Below are 11,597 nucleotides of genomic sequence, written 5' to 3' on the forward strand. Positions count from 1 at the left end.
GCAGGGAGACCTAGCAGGAGGGAATTGCAGTAGTCTAATTTGGAGATGATAATTAATAGATTGTAGCACCAGGCGGAAAGATACTCACCAACTCAAATAAAAGAGACCATATCACTCCCGTCCTTCAGTCACTTCACTGGCTACCCATCAAATTCAGGATCTCTTTTAAAGTTCTTACGATGATCCACAAGGACATCCATAACATCGCCCCTCTCAAGCTCATGTTACTGTGAGTTCTATGAGTAGTGTAAGGCACATCACAAAAATGTGCAGGCCCCTCCAGGAAAGAAGCTCGGCAGTTGTAAAATGGTAAATCAAAGTGATTGCTATTGGACCCCCTCAATGAGGGAATGGGATGGGGGGCATTAGAACTGGAGCGTCCTCACAGCTCTCTCTACTTCCATATTTATTGTAGTTAATGGCCAAGCATCTCAGTGCTGCAGGCCGGGGGTACTGAATGGTTACCGTTCCCCCCCGGCTCTCCTTACCTGCATAGCCTCCTGGTAGCGCAGTGAGGCCTGGAGCCTCTCCTCCAGTTTCTTGTAATGCTGATTCCACACCTTATTCAGACTGTGCCAAGTGGCATAGAGCTGGAAGGAAAGGCAAGGCGATGACGGTCACATCTCTCACTATCCATTTCCCTCAACCTCTGTCTTTTTCATTGCCCCTCTCTCTCTCTCTCTCTCTCTCTCTCTCCACTTGTCCTGAAGCTCTTACTTCCCTGTCACAGAAACCTAGACTTTGATGGCCCATCTGGCCTCCCGGAGCTTAATTTTCCAAAGATTGGCCCAGCTGAAATCAGGTCCTAGCCTGGTAAATCTGCCCCGTTTAAGATCTGACCCCTCTAACCAGCTACATTTGTCTGGTCACATTCACAGACCGCACAAATTCAGCCGGGCAAAAAAGGCACCAGCACGGAGCGCTCCCAGGGTGAGGTCTGCACATATTCAGTGCTAACCGGACTCATCTAGGCAGGCCACCACTCAGCTACCCTCCCCACTCTCCCTCCTGACATTCAAAATAAAACATGTTGGGCCACCCTGACTCCCCCCCATCCTACATCTGGAAGTGAAAGTGGAGGGACCACTCCGACCCTCATCCCTCCTTCTCTCCCTGTTCTCAGAGTGTAATGGAGATCTTTGTCCCCGGTGCTATCTGCTGAAGATCTTCCTTTACAGTAATTGCACTGTTTACCCTTCGGAAGCCGAAGAGAGATTGGGTGAATGAAGCCCCCTCTCCCCCCAGCATCACCACAGAGTCAGTCTCCGGAGGACCCTCTTCCATGCCTATTCACCCTGCAGCCCCTGAAAATATTCGGGAGTTTTAAGGACAGGCACTGCCCCACACGGCTTTTTCTCTGGCAATCCTTTTTCCACTTGCTCAGTGTTTTTTTCCTGGGGAATTTTACTCAACCTGAAGTTGCAGAGTGAAAGACGCTCTTTTCTGAAGGGGATGAGTGAGCGGACTCGCGGGCTTCTGCACGCCTGTGGCCCGATCCTGCCCCGTCGAGTCTCTATTCTGCAGGATGCAGGAGTCACCATGCAATGTTTCAACATCTCCTGAATTACCGTCAGGGGTCCTCTGGTCCCTTCAATGCACAGCTCCTGGAAAAGGCTCTCATTCTTGGGATAAGAAGTGAGATTGGCCATTCTCACTTATCTTCTACCATCCTGCTTTCATCAGGGGGGTCATTGCATCTGACCCAATACCTTTATCTATCATCTGGCTTTTAGCAAGGAACGAAGAAATCAAGGAAAACCTTTTCATTTCCAGTATGTGATCTTTTCATGGGTTTCTCTGATAATTTATGCTTTTAATAGTATTTGGATTTTGTGTTATGGCGATTATATTTGAATATTTTATGATTACTTGTGTTAATACTGTTCCCCACTTAGGATGTTTCTATCATTTAAGTGGGTTTTCTATGTAATAAATTCAAACATAAATTATTCTTGACCCTGCTCCTTACTTGCTCTGTCATTTAGATATGGTCAAGGAGTGATCATGCTTAGCTCCTCTCATCTGGCTCTCCTCGAGGAGTTGTCCTTTCCTTATTCCTTCTCACCTATCATGCAGCGTCTTCTCTGCCACCCTCTACATACTCACATCATCCAAACTCTTTGTAACGTTGGGCTTGTCCATGTCTCCACAAGAGGACATCAGCTCTACTCCCAGAATCCCTAGGGTGTCCAGGTCATTTTGCAGACTGTCAACTTCCTCCCGGAGTCCCTTACAGGGTACAAGAGAAGGGAAAGGTCAACTGAATGTCGACAGGTCAAGACAGGGCCATCAGCATCCTAGGGCTCCTCTGACTGGAAAAACATCCCACTTATTCCTCTCACATCCTCTCCTCCCTTCACTGTCCTTGACCTTTGATCTTCTCTTGCCACATACAGACGCACACATATAGAAAAATATCCTCTCCCCCCACACATATGGACACAAACATACACAAAGACACACTAGCTGCACAATCCCCCATCCCTTCTCTTCTAAAATGTGTTATTTCTTTCTCTATAATATCATCAAAAATCCATCCCTTCCTTTCTGAACGCTTATTTACTCTCCCATCTCCTCCCACTTGGACTATTGCAACCTACACACAGCTCTCCCAGTGAATCATTTCTCTCAATTGCTATCTATCCAAAAGTCACCTGTGTGGCTTATCTTTTGCCAAAGCCACTACACCCATATAACCCCTCTTCTCAAGTCACTACATTGGCTTCCCATTTGCTTCCATATAGCAAAGTTGCTTATCTGCATAGACAGCAGGGTAAATCAGCCACATAAGTGGTTGAAGTCATCCGATGGCTCCAAGACAGGAAAACTCTTTCAGAGTCTTTCTGAGCATGGGCAGACATTCAGCCACCCTCGCGCGAGGCTCTTCAGTCCTTACAGCAAGCTAAACTTCAGCTCTAAGGCGAGGAGGGTGGGATCGTGTGGCTTATTTGTCCTGCTGACTATAGAGAACACAAGTTACAGGTAAGCAACTTGACTTTCTCTGTGGACAAGCAGGATCAAGTCAGCCAGACAAGTGGGGACTCCCAAGCTGAAGGCTCATTTGTTTAGTTTATCATCTGAATGTTTCTGTTGTGTAATTGCAATCCTAATGATTGCGCGAGACTAAAGGGTAGAGTTGACGTGATTAGTTAAATAAGCCTTTACGACTTGCCCTGACAGGAAGCATTCTCTGGGCAATAATGAGGACTGAATGTATGTAGGGAAGACCAAGTAGCAGCCTTGCGGATATCTTCTAGAAAATGGAATGGAGACGTGCAGTAGCCCTAAACGGATGGGTTTTCACTTTACCTGACTGATGGTGGCAATAAGCGAAATAATCAGATAGCAGAGTTCCCTTTGTAACTGATACCCGAAAGTAACAAGGAGGTGTGAAGACTTTCGGTAAGACCTTGGTTCTCTCTGAATGGAATAATGGAGCTCTTCTGCAGTCTAACGTAAGAAAAGCTGGCTCGCCCTTATGAGCACGTGGTCTGCAAAGAAGGTTGGCTACAAATGAGACTGAGATACCACTTTTGGTAGAAATAATGGGGGGGGGGGGGTCATTTTTAAAAGGGTTTACACGGTTAAACTGGGTTCCACCTGTGTAAATGCACTTTACCCATGTAAGAGGGCATTTGAAAATTGCTGCAATGTATGCCATTGAATTGTCCGTAGGTAAATGGCTTTGAAAATTGCTATGATATAGGTTACATTTACATGCGTAACTCCTTTGAAAATTGCTCCCGTGGGATGCATCTTCAAAACAACCTTGCTGTATAAGATTTAAGGATAGGGAGCATACGAGACCAAGGCTTGCAATTTGCTCCTAGACTTTCAGGGAGAGGAATTTTCGATCTCCTGAACTAAATGGTTCATATGGAGGCATCATTAGCTGAGCCTCATTCAGATCCCAAGCAACTGGTGGATCTTTTCTTAGCAGTTTCAGATTCATGCGACACCTCGTAGGCTGATGAGAAATAGAGACTCCCTGCTGTCCTTACGGCATGCTGCTATAGCACCGAGGAGAACGCTGATGCCGTTGGCTTTTGGACCAGATTTTCAGGACATGTAGATCCAGTCCTGGTTTTACTCCCCTGCACTCAGGCATTGATAGTCTTGATTTTCTGAGGGAATGCAATAGGTAAATCAAAATGAATCCCAGCATGCAATGGGGTAAAACCAGAACTGAATCAACCTGCCTGACCATCTGGAGCTGGTTGGCAACTCTAATTGGGCTATTTCCTGTGACACTTGCTGGCTCTTGGTTCCTCTCTGTTGATCAATGTAAGCCACTGTCATTACACTGTCTGACATTATTCGTACTGCTTGATCTTGCAAGCATTCAATGAATGTCAACCAAACGGCATGGGCTTCCAGCCAATTAATGCTCCAGAGGGACTCCTCTGTGCTCCAGCACACCTGCCTGTCAACTCCTGATGGTGAGCCTCCCAACCCTGGAGGCTCTTATCCATTGTGCGTAGTAGCCAGTCCAGTCTTCCTAGGGGAACAGCCCTCATTAGATGATCTGCTTCCAATAACCACTGCAGTTGGATGTTGATCTTCACCAGTAACCAAAATCAAATCAAGTTGTCCTGAGACTGTGAACTCCAAAGTGTAAGCAGTGTGCACTGAAGAGGAATAAATGTGCCCTGCCCATGGTACCACCTCTAGGGTGGCTGCCATCAATCCGTGTAGATAAGACCATTCTGCTGAACATATTGTTTCTGACAATAATCGCACCTGTGCCATCAGTTCTGAATGTGGACCCACAACAGGGATACTGTCATGCTTCGTGTTGAAAACAAACACCTAGATACTCCAGTGTCTGGATGGCTCCAGATTGCTCTTGGCCAAGTTCACCTCCCAACCTAGATCCTGCAGCAAGGAGATCACCTTGCAAGAGGCCTGGAAATTCTCTTTCATAGCTTTTGGTCTGAATTAATCAGTCATCAAATTACGGGTGGATCCGAATGCCATCCTTTCTCAACACTGCCGCCACCAGCACCATAAGCTTTAAGAAGATTCTGGGCACGGTGCCAAACCGAAGGATAGCGCTCAAAAACAGCGAAATGCAGAAAATCATTGATTCTCCAGCTGGATCGCAATATGCAGATATGCCTCTGACAATCCAGAGACTTCAGAAACTCCCCAGACTGTACTGCCATTATCGGCGAGTGTAAGGCTCCCATGCAGGAACGACTCCCTTGAGATCCAGGATAGGGCCAAGGAAAAGTATGTGAACACCGCCGTGGCCTACCATATGGCGTCTAAGTAAAGTCTGAGACATCACATGATGCTCAACCTGCCAGGCTGCCAGGTCCCTCGGAGGCCGGAATAGACGTTGGATTGGTGCACTGAGGCTTGGAGACCAGAAGGGGAACAGAAACCCTCACTCCTTTTTTTTTGTTTGTTTTTACTCCTTACCTGAGCTCAGCCCGTCCCAGCTGAGTATAAAATGAGTCTCCAGCTGCAGGGGGAGAGGGCGAAGGCCTTCACCGCCATGCTCGGCTTCCTGCACCCACTAACCTCGCAGCTGTTTCTCTCTCTACAGCTAAGTTCACACCAGGAAACCAGCTACCGGATCGAAGCACTCATCTGAGGGAGGGATCTGCAGATATCACCTCAGGAAAACTCGACTGAGGGAAGGACCATAAGGTATCACCACAGGAGAGTGGGGCAAATTAATTTCCTTCTTCTTTTCTCCTTTCATTTTCTTTTTCTTTTTTTTTTTTAAAGCAATCCCCAGTAGGGAGATGCACGTCCACCATCTGCTGGACACAGAAAATACTGATGGGCTGATGTCGATGCAGGGGTATATATGCCGTGTCGTCAGCTTTGCTCCATCTCCATTTGCTGGTAGATGTGCATAACCTATCGGTTAGGGTTAACCTGTCTGAATGCTAAGAAAGCTCGATTTCCCACCTCCAGCCCTTTAGGACACGACATGCGATGAATGCCGCATGCCTGCAACTGTACAGACGCAGGAGAGGCCAAAGCATGGCAAGGAGGAGCGGTGCTGGAAGGAGTGTCTGAGCTGGGGCCTGCTTGTGCCATGTGAGGTGAGTGCCACAGCTAGAGAGGTCTGCCCACGAACCACAAAACGTAACATAACAATCATTCATGTGGTTGAAGTAGGTGACTTAAAGTTGTCTGTCACTTGATTCTGGTCTCCAGGAAGGTATATAGCCAGAAGAACCATTCCCTGAGAATTCGCTCCTTTCCAGCCTTTGCAGTTTCCAGATGAAGTTTGTAAGAACCTGCTCCTTCCTGCTTGTTGATATAGAACATTGCTACTCGGTTGTCTGTCTGGATCAACTCCACCTTATTCTTCAACCGTGTGGTGAATTCTTTTAGAGCACTGAAAATTGCACCTTTTAGGCTGCTTTGAAGTCTTACAGACTGGCTATCTCAACTCACAGCCTTGTCAAGTTTAACCATATTTATTGTAATAAATAAATTCCCTGAAGCCTCTTATTTGTCTTCCTAGTGTGCCTTGACCAGATTGTAAGCTCTGTAGGAGACATCAGAAGTTTTTACCACTGTATGCAACTAAATATGAATACTGACCCCCACAAGAGAGACAACCAGCTTCATAAAATGGACCCTGACATGTATGTTTGAGCAGAAAAACAAGATGTGGAACTGTTGATCAGAATGACAGTAAGTGCCTAGGTTATCTGATCTGCCTGTTAACTAAGGGGTTATAGCTTCTTTCCACAAAAATGCTACCCAGGACAGGGACGGGTCACAGATGCAAAAACAACCCAAATCTGCCTAGAGATGAAAGACAACCTATCCAAAGGGCAGTTGATCAGACAGATCAGCTCACGGAAAAGCACTGACGCCACAAGACTGCTCGTGGGTCAAGAGGTTGCAGGAACGAGATCAGGGCTGGGTCACTATGGGAAAGGGGGGCCAGCAGTCTGAAATGGAGAAATGACTCCATCTGACTATGCATGAGCTTCTTACATATTCATGCTTTGCCGGTTAAAAGTAGCCTGGGCGAGAGCTCAGGGCGCCAACGAAAGAAAAATCATGAACACCTGAAGACAACACCTGTGCCAGCACCCATCACCCCTCCCTGCAATGAAGCAGATGAGCTCTGGTGTCCTGCACATGTAAGAAGCCCTGCTGCTACCTGGCTCTTCTTCTCAAACCTTTTTCTTCTCCAGGGCTCAAACCAGCCTTTGCCCAGCAAATGACCGGGGTCAAGGACACCTGCTCCCTTCGACAGAAATTGCTTCCTCAGAGAAAGTTTCAGGATGAATCGGAAGGTAAACCCCTAAATTTATGGAGTTAGTTAGCTAGCTATGTTTATTAATATACCCTAAGTAAGTCAAAGTCTCGGATATGTTAAGTTTACTAATGATGCAGAGCTTTACTCAGTATAAGCCGATGCTGAGCAGCAAGGACTGTGGAGACATGTATTGTCTATTTTATTCTAACTGCTAAACCTGAAAAGTCTGAGAAATAAACGACTGATTCTCTGGGGAAAAAAACCCCATGCTCTTTTCTGAGCTATTCAGATTACATAGATATAGGAGGTGATAGAGGTAATTGTCTATAGCACTGCCTATCCTGACAGGGGTTGGAGAGGGGAAAGGAGATGAGTCATACCAACAGGTTATGGAACATCCTTATAGTGCTTACAGCTCTACATAGAAGGGACTGTTGCTCTTGTGCATCTGTACTGCACTGCACGTGGTTAGTAGCTCTTTATAAATAATAAGTAAAGTAGTACCTGCATGGTGTTAAGTCTTGCCTTGATGGACTCTGGGTCAGAACCAGTCTCCTCCATGTCCAGAATGATCTGCTGTGTCTCATTCAGGTTGACACTCAGCTCTGACAGTCCATGCCAGAAGCGGTCAGCCAGGGTCAGAAGGCTCTTCAGCCAGCATTCTCGCTCTTCAGCCTGACTTTGAAGGCTCCGCCACTGCCCCAGCAGCTTTTCCATCCGATCCTGAATCCCTATATAACATAGTTTAGTGTGCAAAGTGTCTGCTACTCTCTCTCATTCAAAACCTCATCTACCTCTGGAACTACCCCATGTTTCCTCTTACGTTCTCCTACAATATCCTGCCTCTAGTACTTTCCCCACTTTCTCCCTTCTCTGGTACCTTCTCCTGTCTTCAGTACTTTCTCCTGCATTTGGTACCTTCTTCCACCTTTTCCCTCCTCTGGTACTATTTCCTGTCTTTTCCTGCCTCTGGCATCTTCTCCTACCTCTGATTCTTTCTTCTGCCTTCTCCCACCTCTAATATCTTCTCCTGCCATCTCAAATTCTTGTGCTTTCTCCTGCCTCTGGTAATTCTTCTGTCTTCCCCCACCTTCTTCTGCCTCAAGTACCTTCTCCCACCTTCACCCACCTCTGGTACCTTCTCCTACATACTCCTGCCTCTGGTACCTTCTCCCACCCTCACCCACCTCTGGTACCTTCTCCTACATACTCCTGCCTCTGGTACCTTCTCCCACCCTCACCCCCCTCTGGTACCTTCTCCTACATACTCCTGCCTCTGGTACCTTCTCCCACCCTCACCCACCTCTGGTACCTTCTCCTACATACTCCTGCCTCTGGTACCTTCTCCCACCCTCACCCACCTCTGGTACCTTCTCCTACATACTCCTGCCTCTGGTACCTTCTCCCACCCTCACCCACCTCTGGTACCTTCTCCTACATACTCCTGCCTCTGGTACCTTCTCCCACCCTCACCCACCTCTGGTACCTTCTCCTACATACTCCTGCCTCTGGTACCTTCTCCCACCCTCACCCATCTCTGGTACCTTCTCCTACATACTCCTGCCTCTGGTACCTTCTCCCACCCTCACCCACCTCTGGTACCTTCTCCTACATACTCCTGCCTCTGGTACCTTCTCCCACCCTCACCCACCTCTGGTACCTTCTCCTACATACTCCTGCCTCTGGTACCTTCTCCTACCCTCACCCACCTCTGGTACCTTCTCCTACATACTCCTGCCTCTGGTACCTTTAGCTGTTGGTTCAGTGCTGGCCGCCTGAGTGTTGGTGAGAAGTTCTTCTGCTTGTCTCCTGATTGTCTCCAAGGACACCCCCAGCTTCTCCAACTCCCCCAGAACCAGCGTGTTATCCCGAATCTGTTCGCGGATGCGAGCCGACTCCCCTCGGATGGCTGGAAGGTTTTGGAAGCGATCCTGCAGTCTGTCTATGCACTCCACCATAAGGTCCATCCTCTCGGTGAGCTGAAGAAGAGGAAAGGTGTTAGGAAAGGGTACTGGTATGAGAAACACATCGAATAACAACTTCTGAACTGAGGTGCAGAACAATGGTGAAGCAAAATAGTAATTGTGGGACACAAGGAAAAACTATGAAATACAGAAAACAATAACTATTTTTTATTTTTTTATTTATTTAGATTTATATTCTGCTTTTCGCACTTTTTTCGGCACTTCAAAGTGAAGCCTGTCTGCTTCGTCCTCCGACAGACCTTCGTTGGCGAGCAAGTGTTGCACCCCCTGCAGACAGTCCCGCAACGCAAATGTACGACCAATTGCCGCTCGGGCGCCCAGAGCGAAGACCTCGAAATCTTCTTCCGCTGGATCTCCTCCTTGCGATCCGGAAGACCCTTCAACGCTATGGCTCCAGCAAACTGTATGGTCGTCCTCTATGTGAGCGCCAAACCGCGACATCCCCCTTGGTACCCGCAGGACCTTTAGGGCTTCGTCTGACCAAGGATAAGCTTATCCGTATCCTTCGTGACCTTCAGGCTCCGGTCTGGGGTATCCCACTCCCGGAAGAGAAGGTCCGTCGTAGAGAAAGAAAAGGAAATGCTGGAATAAGGTCACTCAGATCCAACAACACCGGGTTCCTGGAGCCCCGCCGACGCTCCTCGTGCAGCTCCTCCAATCTGACGGGAATCAGCCAGCTCGTCCCCTCTGACAAGGTGGATCACCCTCGGGTCGTCCCTGCCGAGGTCTGGCTCTGCCTCGCCACGTTGCCCTCTCCCTCTGCCCTCCTCGGGGGCAGGGAAGGACTCCTCCAGAATCTCTGGATTCGACGAGTTCGTGTCGTCCATGTCCTCTCTATGCGGCAGAGCCCACAAGTCCCATTTGGAGCTGGACCGCCAGTCCGAACCCTCTGACTGAGGACGAGGCTGGTCCATTGGGAGATAGCCCCTCAGGCCTTCCCGATTGACAATTGGGCCATGTGTCGTTTGCGGGCCTTGCAGCCCTTAAATAAAGGCCCTATGCAGGGCCAGGAGGAAAAAACCGAGGAAGAATTGTCGGATCCATCAGAGTCCGTGAAAGTGTCCCCCTCCCCTAGCCCTCCCCCGCTCGCATCGGTGAAACAGGCTGCGGGACTGACACCGGGGGTGGGGGGGAGGGGAAGGAGGGAAATCCCAGAGGCCCGCTGCGATCAGAGCTCCGCTCAGAGCCGGCGCCAAAATGGCCGACTTTCCCCGCGATTTTCATGAGGAAGCCGACGGTGAAATAGCGGGGTTACCCGCGCTTTTCCGAACTAGCTTGGGGAGGGCAGCCGCCCGCATCCTAACGGGGAGGGCGAAATCTAACTCCGGACCACGATCCCCCTAGACGCGACCGATTGCCCCTCCCCCCCCCCCCCCCCCCCGGGACGCAGACGGAATACAGCCCGTCCCGAGAGAGGCGCGCAGTGCTCCAACCGCCGGCCGAGCCCGCCGATCTGCATGGCCTGCTCGGCACCAGTGAAGAAAACCTTCTTGCAAAATCAAAAAAGACGCCGAAGCGGCAGCCGCCGCTGCAACTAACCCGGAGGGCGGCCGAATTTCAAAGGAGAAAAAAGAAAACTGTTCCGCTTTACTTTTCAAATACCTGGAGCTGTCCCTCGTTGTGGTTCTGAAGCGGACTGTCTGGGGTGAGTGAGCCGGGCTCCCCGGTATCACCCCGGTTGGGCTGTTCCACAGAACCTAGAGTCCTCGACCCTTAACCCCAGCAAGTGCTCAACCAGAGGGGATGGTCCCCTCAGGACCTGACAACCCCCTGGGAGCAGAGGACCGTCTGGAAAGCCGTTTCTTCCTCTTCTTTGCTAAAGGAAAATTAGTTTCTTACCTGATAATTTTCGTTCCTGTAGTACCAAGGATCAGTCCAGGACACCTGGGTTGTGACTCCGCACCAGTAGATGGAGACAGACTAAAACTTGTGGGCGGAGCCATATATGCCCCTGTGCCAGTCACAGCCCCTCAGTCATACGTAATGTCAAAGTAGCAATGCAACCAAGCAACAAAACTGGCTAGAAAATACACTTCTAACCCAAACTGAGCAGCAAACTCCTAACCGGACTCCCCAACCGGGAGAGCTAAACAAGCGATCAGCAGGACTAAGAACAATTATGAGCGGACTCTCCGTTACTGTAGCGAAGCCCTGCGGGCGGGATCCTGGACTGATCCTTGGTACTACAGGAACGAAAATTATCAGGTAAGAAACTAATTTTCCTTTCCCTGTACGTACCAGGATCAGTCCAGGACACCTGGGATGTACCAGAGCAAAACTTACCTAGGGTGGGAAGCAGAGAGTCCCGCTCGGAGTACCCTCTCTCCCAATCCCCCGGAATCGGGAGCCCGGACATCCAACCGGTAGTGCCCGAT

General features: G+C 49.1%; 1 protein-coding gene across 1 annotated transcript; it reads right to left on the reverse strand.

Annotated features, from left to right (window-relative positions):
- Nucleotides 1-488: 488 nt before the first annotated feature.
- Nucleotides 489-9,663, reverse strand: LOC115082716 (microtubule-actin cross-linking factor 1-like; the record flags this gene model as incomplete). Its single annotated transcript, XM_029586909.1, has 5 exons — nucleotides 9,412-9,663; nucleotides 8,985-9,216; nucleotides 7,742-7,968; nucleotides 2,107-2,229; nucleotides 489-590 (listed from the first exon to the last, which is right to left on the reverse strand). Coding segments are annotated over exons 1-5 (936 nt in total), but the record flags the coding sequence as incomplete, so codon positions are not given.
- Between the last annotated feature and the right edge of the window lie 1,934 nt (nucleotides 9,664-11,597).

This window comes from Rhinatrema bivittatum, unplaced genomic scaffold (assembly GCF_901001135.1).
Source record: "Rhinatrema bivittatum unplaced genomic scaffold, aRhiBiv1.1, whole genome shotgun sequence".
Lineage (NCBI taxonomy): Eukaryota > Metazoa > Chordata > Amphibia > Gymnophiona > Rhinatrematidae > Rhinatrema > Rhinatrema bivittatum.